Genomic DNA, 21,300 nt, shown 5'->3' on the forward strand with positions numbered 1-21,300 from the left:
AAGAAATGCAAGCGTTGCTCAAAAAGAAACAATTACCACTAGTGGACTGCCTGGTATCCAGTCTCCAGCCCAATCCGAATCACTGTAAGCATGCATCTGCGAGTCAACCCCCCGGGGAAACATCAAGCGAAAAGACTTTGTGCCTTGCAAATATCTGAAGATGCATTTTACAGCCTGCCAATGTGTTGTCTTTGGGCTGTACATATATCTTCTCACCTGAGATACTGCATACTGAATATCGGGCCTGGTATTGCACAAGTAAATGAGGCATGTAAAGTGTGACATCCACTCATTCGCGAGCATCAGACATAGTAAGGTTCCGCCCTGGCTCCATGGGAGTGGCAATAGGCTTACAATCATGCATGTTTGAACTTAACCAAGAGCTTTTGCACATACTTGGATTCAGACATAACGACGCCACGCTTGTTTTGTATAAAGTGGATCCCCAAATAAAAATTTAACATGCCCAAATCTGTCATGTCAAATTTAGCTTTCAACCTCAGCTTTTAAATCTACAATTATATCCTCATTTGACCCTGTGAGCAGCATGTCATCTACATAAAGAATGATGACCAAAATATCCCCCCCATCCTTCTTGATGTAGAGGGTGCTTTCCGTAGGACTATTGTGTAATCCGTTACTTGCCAGGAATGCATCTATCTTGGCATATATGCACGTGGGACTTGTTTCAGCCCATCTAAACTTTGTTAAGCTTGCATACCTGAAGTGCATTGCCAGAAAGTTCAAATCCAGGAGGTTGCTTGACATAAACCTCTTCCTGCAAGTCCCCATTAAGGAAAGCTATTTTTATGTCCAACTGATGGCCATTCCACACAAAATTTGCAGCCATTGCAATAACTGATCGTATGGTGGTCATCCGGGATGTAGGAGAAAAAGTCTCCTCATAATCTATGCCCTTCTTCAATGCATAGCCTTTGGCAACTAGCTTGTGCCTTATACTTGTCAATAGACCCATCTGGCTTTCTTTTTACCTTGAAAACCCACTTGGTACCAATGGCATGCTTACCTGGTGGCAAATCCACGTCTAATTTTTCTCTATGGACTGCAACTCATTGTGCATGGCATGCATCCAATGCACATTATCCTTTGCTTTTTCAAGAGAGTCAGGCTCCTCTTCATCAAGAAGAGTCCCTGCATAAGTTGTCTCAACTGAAAGAGCCCCCCTGCGTGTCTTACTGCACTACGAGTCCTGCCAGGCAATGGGGCCTCAAGCCTACTCTCCTTGAGAGTCGGAAACAACCAATTCGGGACTGTTTTGGCTGCGTGTATCTCTTGAATCTCTTGCCCGACAACTTCATCCACACCTTGAGGTGGTACAAAATCAGCCGCCAATTCGGGACTGTTTTGGCTGCGTGTATCTCTTGAATCTCTTGCCTGAGAACTTCATCCACACCCTGAGGTGGTACAAAATCAGCCGGTGGCTGAATTGGGGCATGTGGAGCTGGAGGAGGTTGCTGTCAATTCTGATTTTGAGCAGGGGAACCAAATGCTATAGGAAGGATCCCCTCAAACACATCATTTGAAGAAGCTGGAATCTGAATTTCAGCATGTGTATGTGCTTGTGTCGAAACTCCACAGGCACGTGGGCATATGCAACACAACCAAAAACTCTGAAATGGTCCATTGAAGGCTTTCTCCCATGCCATGCCTCACAGGGAGTGATTGTGTTGAAAGCCTTTGTAGGAACCTGATTCAAAATATAGTTGGCACACATGAGACCTTCAAGCCAAAATCTCTAAGGCAACTTCTTACTTGTAAGCATGCATCTATCCATCTCCATGGTAATGTGATTCTTCCGCTCAGCTTTGCCATTCTGTTGAGGTGTAAGCCTCACTGTAAGCTCATGCGTGACGCCTTTCTCCTTCAAAAATGCCTCAAATTCATGAGAGATATACTCTCCCCCTCGATCTATGCAAGCTGTCTGCACCTTGACTCCTGTCTCAGTCTCAACCATAGCCACAAAGTGTTTGAAATGCACAAACACTTCTGATTTTGCCTTGAGACCATAGACCCAAGTGTAGTTAGTGAAGTCATCTATGAATGTAACAAAATACAGATAACCCCCAAAAGCAGGTGTCCTCATGGGATTGTAGACAGCACTGTGAATAAACTGTAATTTCCGTGTAGCTTTCACTGCACCATCCTTCTTGAAGGGAAGTCTATGCATCTTGCCAAGGATGCAACCTTCACATGCATGAGGAGGCGGCGACTCCAAAGGAGGCAATGCATCAACCATATCATGCCTCTGAAGTGTCATTAAGCTGCCATAGCTCATGTGCCCATACCTAGCATGCCATAACTCCATATTCTGCGTCGCAGTAGTGGTAGTGCTCACTGATAATGCAAGATCGGATCTTTTTCCATATAAATCAAGCTGAAAAAGACCCTGATACAAAGTGCCAGACAACATCAAAGCATAGTCATTCTCTTTGTCTTTGACTGCGTACTTATCATCATAAAAAACAACGTGAAATCCTCCTCTATTGAGTGAGGACACTGAAAGCAAATTCTTCTTTATGCCTGGCACATAGAGAACATCTGAAATTCTGAAATCTGTGCCATCAATGGATGTGAGAATAATGTCTGCCACTCCACACATTCAATAAGAAGAATTATTTGCACAAGTCACCTTCTTTTTGGTAGGTGGTGGGTGCAGAGATGCAAAAAGACTCTTCTTGGAAGTGATGTGGTTTGAAGCACCGCTATCAAAATACCAAGTATTCAGTGTCTCATTGACATTGAGAGAGCATGCATCCTTTGAAGGATCATAGCTGCAAGTCAAGAAAGCATAAGGATCATCATTATTAGTGGCTGTAGCATCTGAACTACCCACTGAAAAATCTGAAGTGCAAGATAGAAAGGCATAGTTCTCTTCCACAAAGTTGGCTGCAACATCTCCCCCATCACGAGAATGTGGAGCTGATGCATCTAACATAGCCATACTGGAATCCCTTTTCTTCTCTTTGGCTATGTGCTTCTTGCATTCTCCAATATAATGACCTGGCTTCTTGCTATAATGACAAATGCCCTTCTTTTTCTGCTTATTTGCATCACCCTTTGCCTTATAAGAGGGCTTTCCTGAATCAGCTTTATGCTGATTTGTGGGTTGATTGGCATGTGACTTTTGCTGCCCTTTACCCTTGGGCTTGAACTTGGAGAGCATGGCATGCTCGCTAGCCCAGGTTGCCATATTTATGCGTGTCTGCTCCTCCTGCAATAGAAGTCCTACCAACTCATGAAAGAGAGGATTGCTTCCCCACCTCAATGACAAATTCAGCGAGGTGTGGAAACCGAGATAGGACTCAGGAAGAGAGTTTAAAGTGGTGGTGATCATCTCTGAATCCGGAATGACTTCATCAATATTCAGCAACCGTTTCCTCAAGTCCTGAAGCTTTGTGAGGTGAGAATTCATGGAATCTCTCTCATCCATATGCGTATGGGGCATCATTTCTTGCTGCAAACATACTCTCTAGTATCTCCTAAGCTGCAATAGATGTCTTGCATGACCGAATGTGAGGTATAATGAACCTCTTGACAGAGAGAGACATCAATGAAAGAGCTTGTGCATCTCAAGAGTCCCATCTTTCCTGCTCAGCTGTGGGAGCTCGTGGAGCGGCTGCTTCAACTACTTGTGCTGCATTTGCATCTCTACCCCTGCCTCCAGCTGTAGGAGTGACATGTGTAGCCACTGTATCTGGTCTTGCTTCATCTCCATTGACATAATCCCAAAGATGTCTGCCAACCAAGATATTGCGAACCATGAAACTCCACAAGGAGTATTTGGTGCCATCCAACTTATCCTCCCGTGTGAGTACTCCGAACACCTCATTGGGGTTGTTTTGAGCCATTTTCACCAAATAATCTCAAAAAACACAGCAAACTGACCAAGTAAAATCCCTTTTTGGGATGTCAAATGCACGAGTAAAATTTGCAAAGAAATTTTGCCCACAGTGACAAATACTGTCACAGCCTATCAAAGGCTCAAAATGCACTTCAATGCTCTGTTGAATGCCCAAAAATCTGCAAATAGAATCTGCAGAAGTGGCAAAAGTCTGCAAATTGACTCTTCTTGTCGGAAATTGCATACAATAGAGGGCAAATGATCTGAAAGCCCCAAATGTTGCACAAATTGCACTCCAGCGAAAGCCCTAAATTTCACTGCCAGATTGCAATGCAATTGGAAATGCCCCAAATTCACCAATACTTGCAGATCTACTGCAATGTCTGCTAAAGCTTCAAATGTGCTCCCAAAAGCGAAGCCAAACAATGGTTGATGCACAACTGAGCCTGCAAATGAATCCTGCCAATAGATGACGGACACCAGGCGCCTTTAGTCTGCAAAAATATCTGCAAGTACCAAACTGTACAGAATCCGTACAGTGTACGGACGATCGTACAGACGGAATGTATGGAAGCAGATGTTCGAAGTGTACGAACTGTACTGACTGTCAGTCCATACGGTTGTATGGACGGCGAAACCTGTAATGTATGGTTGTACAGACGGCGAATCAGGTGTACAGCTGTACGGGGAATGCGGAACTATACAGATGTACGGCAAACTGCAGGTGTACGGCCGTACGGCGAATGTACGGACGATCTGACGTGCAAATACGAAAATCCGTACAGTGTACGGTGTGTACGTACAGAATGCACATGTGTACGGGCGGAGACAGCCGTAGTACAGAATCCGTACAGTTGTACGGATAGTACGGACGGGATGAGTTGTACGGACGCTCGGGAGTTGAAGCTTGGCGATGGAGCAGAAATGCGGGAACTGGAAGCAAGAGGCTGGGAGCAGGGAGCAGGTTCGAGAAGGAAGTGCTCTGATACTAAATGTGAGAAAGCAAGAGTGTGCAAAGAGAGAGTGAGCTGAACGTAGTTCACTCCCGAAGTGGACTGAACTGAAGTGAATGAAGTTTGTGTACAAGGAAAGAGATAAGGGTTTTATCTAAGTGACAAAACCCTATCTAATCACTAACCGTAGTTAGGGATTAGACCGTGGTTAGGGGGAAAAACCTCTAAGAGGAAAAAGTGCCCCTAACTCACTTATTACATTACATTGGCCACTGCCTAGAATATATTAATAATTCTAACAGTAGAGGGTGTCGGGGGGCTGTAGGGTGGTCAAGGTAGGCTAGGCAAGGCTGGGGGGGGGGGGGGCTGTAGGTAGGCGCAACAGTCTAGGGGGGTTGTAGGTAGGCTGAGAGCAGGCGGGGGGGCTGGGAGGGGTGTCGCGAAAGGGAGGGGGTGGCTAGAAAGCAAGCGGGGGTGGCTGACGGGTGGCAAGGGGGTGGCGGGGGTGGCTGGGAGGGGCTGGGTTGAGAGAGAGGGTGGCGGGGAGGGGCTGGGCTGAGAGATGGGCTGAGAGAGATTAATGTCCACAGGAGGCCTCGCAGGCCTATAGGACAAAGTACACCAAGAAGAAAACTCAGACAAGCCGCAATGGGCTGGAGCAAAGGGCACCCTAGAGAAAAAGGAAGGGCAGCCTATAGAGATGGAAGGGTCATCAACCAAGATAAGAGGCCCCATCATCCCCTAAATAGGGACATGCAAAGTGTGGGACAACCGGTGCTTGGTGTTTTGCTTTGTGGAATGGGAGTGGGATTTTATGATCTTTCCTACACAACTCCGCGGACTCTTCCTACACAACTTTGCGGACTCAAGAGAACTTCCGGGGGAGGGATCTCATAGTGTACACCAAGACACACCAAAGCCCAGAGAGAACTACAACATACAAGTCAGAGATGCGCATAGATAGACGAGTATGTGGAGACACGGTGGAAAGGATTGCTTTACAAAAGATCTGTATCAGTAATTGGATATGATTGCACGGCACGACACCCATATGAAGATCGGGGAGTATCAGTGTGTTCATTAAGTGTTGTCCCTTACAAGAACAAAGTAGGTGATCTAGTACACTGCCCCCATCATTTCTATGGTTGCGCTCTTGGCCAAGGCTACCCACGCTCATGAAATATAGTTTATACAAGACAAAGGATCCTATTTCCTCTTAGAATTTAGGCTATGCCAGTTTAGGTTCTGTTAGTGTACTCGTGTTGGTTTCGTTTAAAGCATTTTATACCATGTTTTGAGAACATGTCACCATCAAGCCCATAATGTTGCATTTCAGTCCTTTTTGTTACACTTTTTTATGTGCTGTAATTGCTCAGTGTGCTTGTGTTGCTTACCCATTTTTCTAATTGGTCAATCCGAATAAGAGTAAACTATTAAATCTGATTTGGATTGCAAGAAAAAGATGTAGCTAGAATGGAGTGGGTGTTTTCATTGGTCTTGAAATGAAGCTCCCTATTATGGGATGTTGGCATACTTCAGGATCTTTGAAATTTATTTCTCGTTTAAATTTAAGATTGTATCTGATTTTCCTCCCCCTCTGATATTTTGTAGGTTCTTTTTTCGACCGAGACTTTTGCTATGGGAGTGAATGCCCCTGCTCGTACGGTGTGTATTTTTATGGAGATTATATGAATAGTACACTAAGATTCTCCATGTATATGTATGTGAAACATTTCAAAGCAATGAGGTTTTGATTGTTGTGTTTTCTTGTTTGCATTAAATTTTTATCCATTTATGTTAACTGCACACCGTCCCTTGAAGTCTTAACATATTGATCGCAAATGTTCTTGATGAGCGCTATATCAACTCAGCCCGTGCTTTTAACATGGGCAAAGATCATGAAGGGCTGGAAATGAAGTACTGTTCACATTGTTGGGAGACTTGTGATCCCACATTGGGCTCGATAGGAAGTGAGTCATTCTAGTTTCTTATTGAAACTAGAGGTGTGGGACCGCATGGATTTAAAAACTATATTAGGAAGCGAATTTTTCTAGTTTCCAATTGCATTTTACCAATCTTGAAGGCATGGGACCTCATGAATTGAAAAACTCTTGTCATGGGCAAGACCTACTTGAGGCTTATATAAGTCATAGGGCAAAGACAAACAAGCTATTGGAAAAAGGTGTCCTTCACAATTGGTTTCTATTGGATCACATTTTCATTCTTAGGGCAAGACACATCATTAGAGATTCTCTAAAGAGTATATTGGGAGTACATTGTGAAAGTAAAGAACATAATAACACACAGACCATGCTCAATCAGGAGTCTTCAACTATGGGCTCATGAGTCTTTATCTATGTTTGGTGACATCTGAAACAAATATGGAAGCACAATGCTGATTTGGGTAAGTCAAACATACCTCTAACATGATCTCTTGTCGTAAGTCTACTTGCAAGACAATAGTGTGTTACTACCCAACCATAGATCCTCGCATGGATCACCCCAAGCTAGAGGTTAGGCAGCCTAGAACAAAGCTTGAGGCTCCATTCAATAACATCCAAACACCCAAACAGGTTTTCTTCATGAGAGCAGAACTTTGGATTACATTTTCACTTTTATGAGGCCAAAATCCCCCACACCTACTGGTGCAAGAAACCCAACCTCCACATGGGTCCCTCCAAGAAAGGACAGTCCACCATGTCGTATGCCTTCTCGAAATCCACCAAGAGGATAACGAGTGGTTGGGCCTCCTCTCGCACCCAGTCCACTAGCTCCACCCAGATTCTCATAGTAGAACACACAAGACATGCCTCCTCATGCTCCCACTCTACGTATCCCCCTAAACCCCTTTCTGTTCCTTTTCGTGGAAGAGGTGCTAGCGTACTTCCCTCTTTCTCAGGCAGCTAGCTTGGTCAGTATGTGCTCCAAATCTGACAAGAGAGGATTTGTTGGACTCAAAGTTCGTAAATAATCCAATCTTAGTCATAGAGGGCTCACCCAGAGAGCCTAAAGAGGGTTGCAATTCTCCTTGGAAATGTACTGTTTGGTTGGAATAAGTCAATCAGTTTTAGCACAGGCTCTAAGGAGCTCCAATAGTGGGGCTTAGCTTCCCTTGGAGTCCTGGAGGACATGGGTTGTCAAGTGGGGTTACATATTTAAGTAAAGCAACAAATCTCCCCAATGGTAGAGACTGCTCGGCTGAAGCTCCTCTATTGGAGCTCGGCGGGCTTTCTTTGGCAGGGAGAGATTTTGTGGAAAACTAGGTCCCTTTTGCAATGGCGCCTCATGTTGGTGCTTTCATAGGCAATGCATGTTGGTGCTTTCATAGGCAATGCATGGAGCAATTGGGTCCCTTGATGCGTAATTCTTTTTAGGTAGGCTAGAATGGCACACAAAATACCTAGTCCGAGCCAAGGTCCCCTAGAAGACAAGACAGAGGGAGACATGGCTATCATTCCACAGTAGAGCCATGTGGGGAGGCTTATTGTCAAGGGTTTGGCTCCAAGCTCTCAACCTTGGAAACTCCTTCTCCAACAGGGCTCCTAAGGAACACGTCCCGCATAGGAGGATGCTAGCAGTAGTCTCATCGATGGATCTTCACAGCGGCCCTCTCACAAGGAAGGGGTCACCATTGATGTAGAGCTTGATGAGAGTCCTGCGAGATCTCTCAGGCAGCCTAATCTAAGCCATCGGACATGGGTTCGAGGGGAGTGAGAGCTTAGGCTCATTTGGCTCATCTTGGGATTGGGGCTTCCCAAGAGCACCCAACTTGGTGAGATGTCCATCTTGGCTCGTGAATTCCTAATGACAACCATGCATGGATGGGGCTCTGTGGTATAAGGGCATGTATTCTTACCTGAGAGAGCGCAAGGACCTTGGCTAACATCTTGTAGGGTGTGCCCAAAAGGGTGATCGGCTCCTCCTCCATCTTAAAAAAGTTGCTGGTTAAAAAGTCATCTCTAGGATATCTTGCGGAATCGGGTGCATCTCACTTCCCTTGTCTCTGAACTATTGGAGCTGAGACCCTACGGAATCCCTATGGACTTGGGACTCATGGTCTGAAAGAATCGCCGTGTCATGTCTCCTTTTTACAACCATTTCACTCTAGAGGGGTGATGTGAGTACTCCGCTTGTTGGATGTCCATCTTGTGTAGGTCAAGCCTGAGTGCCATTTGACCCTCTAGGGGCATTAAAAATCCCACGCCTCATTTTGCTTAGGTGTCTGTTGGTGGCCTATTTGCTTGCCTTGTGTCACCTTTGGAAGCCCTTGGAAGGCCTTGGATCCCTTCCTTGGCTCTCCGCACTTCTCTCTGATCTTTTCTGGTGTTGGAAGACACTCCTAGGCAGCTCTCTCCTACCAGAGTTTGCTGTCAACTTCTCATCCTACTTCTGGAGCTGTTTCGGGCTGAAACACACTCTTTCTATTGGCTGAAATCTCATCTTCCTTCTACGCTCTTTGCTACAACCATTCCTACTGAGTTCCTACTAGGTGGGATGCCTTGCCGTTGGCTCGGGAGAGGATTGGGGCACTGGTTGTGATACTCTCTTCTTGGGGGTGCAGTGGTTTTGGTAATGGCTTGGAAATGGGTAATGCATTGCTTGGCATGCTGTCAGACTGGTCTACTTGTGATTATGCATGTCTAGTGAAAGGAACCAAGGTAATAGCACTGGGAGTTGGTCACTAGCACAGCCACGGGTTGGCGTTGTACTGGGTTGCACCTACGGGTGAGCTCTTGAAGGGAGCCCCTTTGTATCTTTGAGCTAACCAGTTTAAATAAATACCGCAAGGGGCGCCAAGTGTTGGAGCCAACAGGTGTCACTCTCTATGTTTCTGAGTAGGGGCATTCTAGCCTCCCTTGTCTTGAATGGTTCCATGATGCTGTGCAATGAAGTTCTATGCTTTGAGTTTGGTTTGTGAGCAAAGGCAATCAATTAAATTGGCTGTATTTTCATCTTTGTGAGATAGTAGAGACAGATACACTGCCCTTAGTGTTCTAAGGCCGGTTACATGTCCTAACCTAGGACATAAAGTCTACCTACCTCTCTTTTCGACCTTTAATTAATCCTAACCCGAATGTAGGCCAAGGGTAATTAAGTGAACTAAATCCATAGCTCAGCACTTTTTCCAGCACTCCCTCGTGTTGAATAATGGATGAGGCTTTATGTCCATTAGTTGGAAAGTTTCTCTTGCTTAATCTTAGCAAGAGATTTTGTTAGGATAGCAGCCACCTGATCTTCTGCCGGATAGTAGATAAGCATGATTTAATTGCTTAGTACCTTCCGCATATATAATGATGTTGCACTTCAATTTACTTTGTCTGAGCATGAAATGCAAGACCCTTGGCCTATTTATTAGAGCTTTGATTATCGGTTCATAATGGTGTTCAATTTGTTTGAGTAAGTACAATATCATTTAAGATCCTCCTCAACCACATAACCTCATAGGCTGTGTTAGAAGATGCTCCATATTCGGCTTCTATGGAGGATAAAACAATATTACTTTACTATTGCTCCTCCACGATATCAGGCCAGATCCAATGTTTAAGCAATTTCCTAAAGTAGGCCTTTTGTCATCTGAGCAGTTTGGCTAGACATATGCAAGTCTACAAAGACTACCAGAAAGCGCTCTCTCACCATCCATCTCTCTAGTATCGACCCATAAACCTTGGCCAGTGTATAATCAATCATGAGAGTGCGGTAGTTCATGGTATCCATGCAATCCTCAGCTTTTTGTATCGACAGAATGGTGGTGGTACTCCAAGTAAGGGGGAAGCCATGACACAGCACGGTTGAACATCTATGCTAGAATCCGGACCAATATCTCATGTCCATGTGCGAAATGCTCGGTCCATAGCCCCTCGTGATCGTGGGCTCTCCGGTTGTGGAGCCGGAATAGTCTATACACCTCACACATTCCATGCAATGAATAAGATGCAAGTGGTGGCCCTGGGGAGGGTGGACATATCAGGTAGTTCCTGAGCTGGGACATCATAGAGGGATGCCGCATAGGTGTGTCATATATCTGAGTCTATAATTGGAATAGGTGGCTTCCCTTTGGATAGGAGTCCCCATGCAAAGGTGGGGTCACCTCCTCCAAAAGAACGAATCACCTCATCCATCCTATGTGAGAATATCACCCGACTCTTACGCCATGTTAGACGTCATGAAATCCGTTGTGCCTCAGACCTCATCAAGTGTCCTAAAGTCTGCTCCCGTATGAGGTGGGATCTGATCTCCTAGCACTCATTGTCAAACCATGGGTTTTGTGGCATCTTTCCAGCTAAAGGGCCTACTGTAGACCTGGTCGTAAGTGGCATCATAGATCACTGATAATAGTGTCTGAGGCATGAGTAAGGTCTACATCATCTCCAAAGAGGGTCGCTAGCACGCAGGATAAGTGGCTCATCTATACTGCATCAAGAGCATGATCCATTTGTACTCAGATTTGGGTAGGGGCAAGTGAATCATGTACTGTGTCTGGTGTGCAGTCAAGATGCTAAATGAGCGGGAGGGACTATAAAATCATGTATCCATGTTATAAAAGCCAGGGATCCCAACAAGAAGTCTGCATTGCTTATGCCCCGTCTGTGTGGGAAACAAATAAGTCCTCCAGACAATGGCCATCGTTGAAGACCATTGTATATGATCCGGTCGTGTACTGCTCCCATCTCCAATAGGTGCCTCTAATACCCTATCACATGTGTTATCCTCCGAGTATCTCGCTATCCTGAGCTCTGCTAGGTCCATCTCTGGCACTCTGAGGGGGGTATGACTCAAAATTCCAATTGTATGTTCCATGTGCATGCATTTAAATGACCTAGGAGAAGTGCCTCTCTTTGCCTCGAGAACTCCTTCATATCATCATATATCATCTCATATGGGCTATGACCCTCTGTCGTGACCTCATGCGCATATGATGATGTGTCTAGGGGGCAGATAACATGCTGCAATAAAGAGCAGTCATGTATTATGTGGCTGGAATCGCACCCACATCTTCCGCATCAGAGATAAAGTGGTAGATGTGATCTAAAAAAGAACTGCTACGCCTCCAGAATCTCATATTCCACTATCCCTCCACGTCTCCTGTTTGCAAGTGTATCCCATGACTATGGGTAGTTCTTTCTCTACGCTCTTATGTGTCTTGGTGTAGAATATTATCTCCCTATCAGTGTAAGCCTCCGAGAAGCCCCTTGGATCAGACCATTGGGTGCCATTGTAGTTCCATACCGCTATATTCAGTCTCAGTCCGTGCTGTCCCCCTATCCCATGGCCTCAACACCGTAATGTGTTGTTTCCAAGAAGCCCCCTGAATCAAACCATAGGGTGCCATTGTAGTTCCATACCGTTATCTTCAGTCCGTGCTGTCCCCCTATCCCATGGCCTTGAGACCATCATGTGCTGTTCCTACTCTCTCTCCTCCTCTTTCTGTCCTCTTTCAGATTATGACTTTCCAACCTCTGTAGACAACTCACTTTCCTTCTTCTCTGGTTGCCATTATGCATACCATTCCTTCTCTTTGATACTCTTGCTGCAAGAGCGTGAGATCATCATCCAAATATGTCATGTTCCCTTCAGCATGGCCCTCATGCTCATGAAAGTGGATCTATCCATGGCCTCGCCAGTGCGTTATCCTTTCCCACTCGCTATGCAACCTTAAAGGTGAGGTTGACCCCCTTCTTGGTCATAAGTATCTTTGTGTCCACCATCGGGGTGTCACCCATTGCTAGGCCTCTTAACAAAACATTTAGGGCATTAGTGCTCCATCTTTTCTCATCCTCTAAAGCATCGGAGATGAATGCCTTCTTCACGGCTGATGCACTTTTCCTTACCACTTCTTTCAACTCTAGAATCTTCTCTTTTTCCTTTCATATTTGATGTGTGAACTCTACATGTTTACCCTGCATATTGGCCTGAATGGCCGCCATCTCCTTCCTAAATGTCTCATTTACTGATTTGAGCCTTCCAATGCTTTGACTGTTTCATCTTGTGCTTGGAGGAATTTGACCTGCTCTTCAATTGTATTCAGCTTTTCATTTAAAGGTGGGTAGAATTCCCCTTCTTCCCACTGTGTACATGTTCTCAATGCTCCATTTATGCTTTGGGTATGGCAATTTGTGCCTCTAGCCCCTTGATGAGTGGAATTTGAGCCATGTCATCTTGCATTTGGCTTAACTGAATTTTCCACTCTGTTTGCATCTCCTCTTTCCACTTGCTAATATCCCTTTGCATAATGATTCCTTAGCTTATGCATGAGCTCATCCCCTTTGTTTTCCCCAATCCTCTTCTATAGTGATTCAATGTCTGCATCTTGTATCTTGAAAATGTCCTTAATTTCAGATATGCATGTTCTGGCAATTGCATCATCAATCTTCTGTGTGTTTGCCCCAATGACACCATAATTCCATTCCTTCTCTCCTCATGCTTTCTTCTTTGGTGACCTGTCCATTTTCAGGCTTCAAATCCAGCACTTTTTGTTACTGTTGTGTGTGAAACAACTCTGAAAACCTTCCTTAGATGGACGTGTACCAGTATGGATGAGGCTTGTCATGCATTTAATGGGTGACACTGATTTTTGTGAGGGACCAAATGTTGTTGGAAGGTTACAATCGCTAAATAAGCTTGGAGGTGGAGGGCATTGGACGAATGGTGGTCGCTTGAATAGAGGAAGGCCCTGGAGGGCCTGTGTGGATTAGGCAGGGCTGCTTGGAGTTTGAGCGGAGATGCCCAGGCTTGGCTTCATTGTAGGTATCCTCGAGCTAGGATCCATCTCAACTGGAGAAATTGCTCTTGATAGAAAGCCATCCTGATCGCATGTGGCTACAGAGCGGATAATGGATATAGCTTATCATAGATCATCCCATATGATCTATGGCACGTGACAAGGAGGCATGGCTTGCAATTGGAACCAATTAGACAGTTGTGCATGCTAGTACTGCTCATCTCTCTTCCTCAACTACAAGTTTCAGAGATGAACTCCTACAAAGAGACACATGGGCAGCGAGCATTGGTTTTTGGAGGCAACAATCCTATCTTCACTCTACGGGTAGTCATCGAGGAGGCGAGATCGAGATCCTAGAAAGTCTACGAGTGCTTTGTAGACTTTCGGAAGTCCCACGATCTTGCATGATTAGACGACTTCAGGAGATTCAAATTCCAGGAATCATGGTTTGGTAGTGTTGAGGTTGTATGAGTCCATCAAAGGGAAAATGATGAGTCTGTATGAGTCCGTCAAAGGGAAAGTGCGTGCCTCTGGAGGCCTGTCAGGTTGGGTCGAGAGCATGATTGGAGTGAAGCAGGGTTCCCCCCTCTCACTGACACTATTTGGCCTCTATGCTGGTGAGATCACGACTTTGTTGATCGCCTAGGAGGCGAGGGATTGCTTCTAGCCGATCAGATGATATAGATACTATTGTATGCCGTTGACATAGTCCTTCTATCCTCCTCAGCAAGCTTGCAAAGACATCTAGATGTCCTTGAGGTTTTTGTAAAGAGAGAGACTTGGCAGTGAACCTTGGTACAACCAAGGTTATGATTTCCAATAGCTCATGTGCAGTACTTCACTAACACAACTTCACTTACCGAGGGGAGCCAATGGAGATCGTATGGTCCTACACCTACGTAGGGGCATTCTTTGCGGGGTTAGTCTTCACGATGAGGCACACAACCAAGGCACGACTTATACGAGGACAGTGAGCTCTAGCTCGGACTAAAGTGATAGTGCTTTTAGGCACATTTTTCAGGACCCTCGAGGAAGGCTTCGGGATGGCTATTTGACACACTGGTGAGGCAACAACCATGTCTTCTACTGGGGTGATCTGTTAGCGGCTTAGTGGCTGCGTTTCACGAGGCTGCAGGTGACTATGGGATCCGGGATGATTTGGTAAGCCTTCAATCCCCCACTAGTTCATGCAAGCAAAGTTTGCCATGACACTGCTCAAGGTTCATGCCATCTTCCAGATGGTCACTTATCATCACAGGGTCTAGGCCTTACCTAGAGGGAGACACCGAGGGTGGCACGGGAGTCATCTATATGACTAGCTGAGAGCGGGGTTCACATGGCCTGGTACGCACACATTTCCAAATGGTTTGATAGTGAGGGTATTCAAGTGAACCGTCTCCCCTCCTTTCAGTACAGCTTGGATGCTCTTGATCCCTTGATCCCATGGGATGAGATCAACTGTATTATATGGTTGGACCTACTCCAGCTCTATACGTCATGGACTTGGGTGGGGGGCCAGCGATTCTACCTCGATGACTTCTTGAGAGTGTTGGGGGATGTAGTGTTAATTAAACCCTAGTATCAGGAGGATAGGCGAGTCTCACACGCCCTCATGATTGAAATTGGACAGATGCATGTCTCGTCCCATCAGCCAAGGATCAAGGTAGAGAGAGCCATAGGTACACCCAAAGAGCAACGGATTTGCATTATGCTGTTTGGCAGAGATAGAGACAGAGGAGCATTTCCTCTGTATCTACCTAGTTTACTATGAGATCCGAGGACGGTATCACTATCTCTTTAAGGGGACACAATTTCGGACCTCTCACCCAGCTGATTCACTTCCAAGACCAGATCTATGTTGGCCTCTATCTGATGGAGATGCAATGGCATAGAGAGATCCTTTTGCATCAGACTAGAGAGCGAGAGGGAACTGTTAAAAATGGGGAGAGGGTGAGAGACAAGATCTGAGGCACGAACTGATGTTGATGGATTGTGTTATCAGAGCAAGTACATAGCCTCATTTATAGGCTGGGCAAGCCTAATCTTCCCACACAGACACCTCATAGATGAGGTCACACACAAGAGAATCCAGATCCTATAATCTAGGGGAGGAATCACACCTACCACATGAGGTGGCACAAGTGGCCTCAAGACTCTTCACACTCACACAACTGTAGGACACTCCTAGGACTCTAGGACCACACACACACACTAGGACTCCGATTCCAACAAACCCCCCTTTGGAGCTAGGGTGAGAAACTATGACATCATCCAGACTGTGCATCCCAGGCAATCTCAGAGGCTAACAGCTGAGCATAATTCAGAGGTTGAACCAAGCACTCTCATGGCTTAGGTGTCAACGTGATTAGAGACTCAAATCTGAGCATGGATGCATGACCAACTCATAGGTCTAGGGAGTACACCAACATCCTGGAACTCGGCCAGGCCTGATAAAGGAAAGACATAACAACCCCCCTGTCTGTCTAACTGGGTACATGGAAATAAGTGGAGCCTTTTATAGGACAAGGCACACAAAATGACAAATTATTACATCATTTTAGGGGGACTACCCAAGGCAGAGTACCTAACACACATGACTCTAGAAAGCCCACTCTTCATCTATCACCTCATGGAGGGATAGACCAGAAACAGCAGCAGTGCAGGCTTGTTTCTCAGGTCCAAAAGGTGTAGCTTCATCGTCTTCGTCCTCGCTCTGCTCCGCAACCAGATTGGCATGTTCTTTGGCTTGTACCTTTGCCATCTTCTTGAAGCAACGATCCTCTGGATCGCCAAGCTTCTGACAGTAATTACATTTAAGAGGTTTTCCTTTCTTCTTGGGCTTATTCTTGAGAAAGAATGCTTTGCCAGATTCAAAGGAAGATTCTGCTTTCTCTGTAAGCCTACGGTCCTCATCAATGAGATGAGCTACCATATCCTTTAAGCTCATATTGCGGCTGACTCTTAGGACAGCAAGTATCTCATTGTACTTGGAAATGTCTTCAATACTTGAGAGAAGTACAGCAACTTGATCATCATCTTCAATAATGGCTCGGATGGCAGATAATTGTTGGAGAATTGGCCCAAGATTGCTCAAGTGTTCATTGAGGGTTTCAGTTTCCTTCATCTTGAGCTTGAAGAGTTTTTGTTTGAGAAATACTTTGGAATTATTGATCTTATTTCCAAACATATTCTCTAATTTTTCCCAAACGTCATTTGCAGTCTTATCAAAATCCACATGGTGGATAAGGTTGTCAGCTAAAGCTAGGCCAATGATAGCCATTGCTTTATCATTTTGGTTCTCCAACCAACTGATTCTAGCATCATCACTTTGGGGTTTTGGCTCCTTGCCATTGGTGATATTCCATATCCCTTCTCGCATAAGAAGAAGCCGGAGTTTTGTCTGGCAAGTTGGGAAATTGCTCCCTAAGAATTTCTCGATGAACGAGGAGTTTTTTATGCTATCCATTGGTGGGAAGGTCTTAGCTGTTATTACAGCCAATATCTAAATCCCTTACAATGTTTACTCAAATTTTGCAAAAAAAGCCCCAAATTTTACATGGTAGAAGCTTCAATTATGCCAAAGGAAGACACAGAACAGAAAAGCCCTAAATTTTTGGGTTAGGGTTGCTGCAAAATTAGGGTTTGCAGAAAATTGGGGCTTTTCAAAATTTCCTAGGGCATAGTGTTCTAGCAATACTTGGGAAGCTTCAGACCATAAAAGCCAACAAATTCACCCAAAATGAGGCAAAATTCTTGAAAATCGCAATTTAGAGTTTTGGGCTCAGAAATGGGCTGGAACAAGCCACTCTTCAGGTCGTCATGCAGCATACCTCCGAGTTCACAGCAGGGAAATGGACCGGGCAGGTTGGAACTGTTTGCAGAAGAGCTGTGTTGAGAGGCGACGTACGAGTCGATGGCCATGGTCCTCACAAGGTCGTCTGTCGCCAGTATATGCGAGACACCGCCAACATCATCGCAACGACACCTTCGCAGGTCATTGGGGCAGAATGCTACTGTAGAGCAGAGATAGATGTGCTTTGCGATTGCAATCCATCTTTATTCTGCAGTCCACGCTCGTCCGATGATCAATAGCGATGACCCAACATCGAGCATGCCGATTGAGCTTCCCATATCTAGCCTTGAGCAGAAACATCAATGCTTAAATCTTTCTAGAGATGGTCCTGCAAAGGTGTCGCCCATCAAACTTGAAGCTTTCTTGGACAGGATCGAAGCTATCTCCATGAAAGACAGCAATGGACAATAGCGGGCAAAGCTGGATTAGTGACCAAGACTAGACAGTTGTAGCTTCATCAGGGCAGAAGAGTGCAAGGGATGACGGGCAGAATGGCGCAGCATCAGGGAAGATAGCGGGCAGAACTGGAACGGCCTGCTGGTCAGCAACGTAGAGATGGCGACGTGCGGTGGAGACATACGGCAATGTTATCGCAGAGACATGGCAGGAAAATCGTGCGTGATGAGGCAAGGCTCAATCAGGGAAGACCTACTTTGATACCAACTGTTAAAAATGGGGAGAGGGTGAGAGACAAGATCTGAGGCACGAACTGATGTTGATGGATTGTGTTATCACAGCAATTACATAGCCTCATTTATAGGCTGGGCAAGCCTTATCTTCCCACACAGACACCTCATAGATGAGGTCACACACAAGAGAATCTAGATCCTATAATCTAGGGGAGGAATCACACCTACCACATGAGGTGGCACAAGTGGCCTCAAGACTCTTCACACTAACACAACTGTAGGACACTCCTAGGACTCCAGGACCACACACACACACTAGGACTCCGATTCCAACAGGAACAATACCGCAGGAGACAAGGGTGGGTGGAGCTTAGTGACATGTCATAGATTTCTACTGATTGGAGTCTACCCTTGGACATGGCTGAGTAGAGGAGGAGGAGATAGATGACATGAGGGCAGCATGGTCAGTGGGATGAGACGATGACAAGGAGGGATGCAACCAGAGATGCAGGAGCCACACACGATGCAGCGATCGACCATAGCACGTACGATGGAGGTCGAATTCATCACAAATTTACTCGGAGAGACTGTGTGATTAGAGGCATCACTCTTGATATGGCCCATTGGATGCAGAGATTACGGAGACAACGCCCTCGCAAGAGAGTGAAACGACCTGGCAGCTACAGATGCGAGATATTTTCACAGCTCACAAGAGAGCCACCAGGGCACCTGGCTGTGTGTTTGGACTTTTAGATTGAGTATTAGCTATTAGCTTCTAGCTTTGAGCTTAGTTTAGTATAGTACTCATCAAAGGGTCTTAGTGAGCCCTTACAGTGGCTTGTATGAGTATGAGTTAATCTGAAATTGTACTTTTCTCATAGGCTCATGAGGCCTCCCGAAGATGGTAATACATCTTTTACAGAAAAGAGTGATATATTCCATTCAAAACAAATCATACAACTGGTGGGAGAGAAAGTACTCTATCCCTAGCCTCAACAATATGGCAAAAGAGCCATGGAGGTGGTCGAAAATGCCACGACATCCCAAAAGGGGTCAAGTGAAAAAATAAAGAGCAGTCCCATGTCCTCATGAAGGATAAAAGTCTCCCACGAGCTGCCAAAGAGGTGCTTGTACACCGCTCCCACTGAATCCTAAGAGTAAAGATAATCTCCGCCCAAATGGAAGCGAGAGTGCCAGCCTCCGTGCATAAATGGCCCCCAAGGACAAAAGAACATCGCGAACACCATATCTGCCATAGGGTAATGCTGGAAATCACCTCCCAGGCTGACCCTTCAGCTGAGGTAGGCATGAACTCCTGAGCTGGTACCGGTACCCTAAAGTAAATCCTGTGGCTCCATGATGTTGGCCTCCGTGGGACACCGTCTCTGGCGACGCTGCATGAAGAAACCGTGGTCTCCTGGCTCTGCCTCAAAGAGAGTAAAGGCTCCAGATCTTCTCCCCCAAAGAGCAGCGCCCCAAGTCATCAAAAAGGTCTCAGATGTAACATATGAGAACAACCTGAAGATACCTGTCCATACCACTCTAGAGCTGGTGCAACTCCATAAACAATGCTTGCTAGATTCCTCTGCAAGCTCACAACGCATACACAAGGAGGGTCTACCCATCTGCTGGAGCCAAGTACCCACAGGTATGCCCCTATGTATAGTGAGCCCACAGGTAATACATCTTTCTTTCTTTCTTTCTATCAATCGATGGCTTGTTGTTGGCTATGGGGCAACGGGTGTTGGACGACTTCTTATCTCTTGAATGCATCTAGTTGGGCTTTGAACCTGCAAATTATGCCTGCCTTGTCGATAAATAAGATGGGTGGTATTTGTTGTAATATTCACTGGATCAAAACCACCCTATTGGCTTCTTTTTCAATGCTAGAGAAAATGGTAATAGCATTTCACGGTTTTGGTCTTCTGGATTTCTGGTTTCATATGGGCAAGAACTTAGATGCCAGCATTCTTGGACCCTGGTCGTCTAACTTTTGGACATTGTTTACAGAGTTTTTAACATAGCTTCCTGAAGATGTACCAGATTGGGCTGATTTGTCTTAATCAAAACATTGCAGGTTGCTTTTCATGGTCTTAGGAAGCATGATGGTAAAACATTCAGGCAACTGCTTCCAGGTGAATATACACAAATGGCTGGCCGAGCTGGGAGGAGGGGTCTTGACAAGGTTCGATAAGATCTTTCTTTTTTGGTTCCCCCGGCTTAGATCATACCCTTAAAAAAAACAAAGTTGGTTGGTGTATCTGCATGATGAAGTGTTGCTTACTTGATGTTTATTGCAGGTTGGAACGGTGGTTGTTATGTGTTGGGAAGATATCCCTGAAGAAGGGGATCTTAAACGTCTCCTAACTGGAAAGCCCACAAAGTTGGAATCACAGTTTAGATTAACCTACAACATGATACTCAATCTCCTGCGTGTTGAGGACTTAAAGGTGATTTTTCTATGCAAGACATTAGTAGAAAGCTGAAACAATTGAAGCTAATTTAAAACTCCTTCAGAGGTTTCTATTTAAGCAAAATTTTCTGCAGAAATGTTTTAATGGTTGCCAACTGCTAATGTTTGACACTTCAGCCGCTGAAGGATGTAATGAGCTAGTAAAGTATTAAAACTGTAAGTCCTTCAAGCCAATATTTTCTGTGGCTTGTCTCAAGTTTCAGTCAGTCACATTTTAAGATGGTGTCTTTTGAATCCAAATACCTTTATTAAACATACGAAACCACTAGCATTTTTGATTGAGAATGAGGGACGAGTAAATAGTATTTCGTAAGCAAAGTTGTAATGAACTGGAAATCAAGAAGGAACTCTTTGCTCCCTTTCTGGGGGATTACCATCAAGTGATTCATCTGTTAGCCATGCCTATCAGAGCACAGCAAAGGATATATATGTTCTTGATTGTATGAAGCCATAAGAGTGAAAAGTTGAAATGAACTTTTTGGGAAAGCACTGTAATGATCTTTCAAGTTGTGAATCGGGAAGAATATATACCCTTACAATGACGCCAGCTTCCAGAACGCTAACTTTGTGAAATGTATCTCTCCATGAAACTTCAGGTTATAATTAAAACAACGGCTGATCTGGAGGCTTTACAGAACTTCCATGAGTGTAGGATCCGGTGATAATCTGTATAGCTGCTCATCCACTGATCTCTTTTGCTTTCTTGTCCTACCGCCTCTCTCTCTCTCTCTCTCTCTCTCTCTCTCTCTCTCTCTCTCTTTCCCGTACCTCTCTCTTTTCACAATCGAGGGAGTCACCCACGCAGCGCACA

The 21,300-nt window shown here is 45.2% G+C and overlaps 1 protein-coding gene across 5 annotated transcripts in view; it reads left to right on the top strand.

Annotated features, from left to right (window-relative positions):
• The window catches only part of LOC147890892 (RNA helicase, ATP-dependent, SK12/DOB1 protein), a 257,780-nt gene that overhangs the window by 158,905 nt on the left and 77,575 nt on the right, over window positions 1-21,300 (top strand). For all 5 annotated transcript variants that reach the window (XM_087389232.1, XM_087389233.1, XM_087389231.1 and 2 more), the window contains 3 exons: window positions 6,427-6,480; window positions 20,094-20,201; window positions 20,317-20,466. In XM_087389232.1, coding sequence (XP_087245358.1) covers window positions 6,427-6,480; window positions 20,094-20,201; window positions 20,317-20,466 — 312 coding nt within the window. The remainder of the gene's footprint in view (window positions 1-6,426; window positions 6,481-20,093; window positions 20,202-20,316; window positions 20,467-21,300) is intronic.

This window comes from Dipteris shenzhenensis, chromosome 18 (assembly GCF_047967505.1).
Source record: "Dipteris shenzhenensis isolate YYH24624 ecotype China chromosome 18, Dip_SZ_1.0, whole genome shotgun sequence".
NCBI lineage: Eukaryota > Viridiplantae > Streptophyta > Polypodiopsida > Gleicheniales > Dipteridaceae > Dipteris > Dipteris shenzhenensis.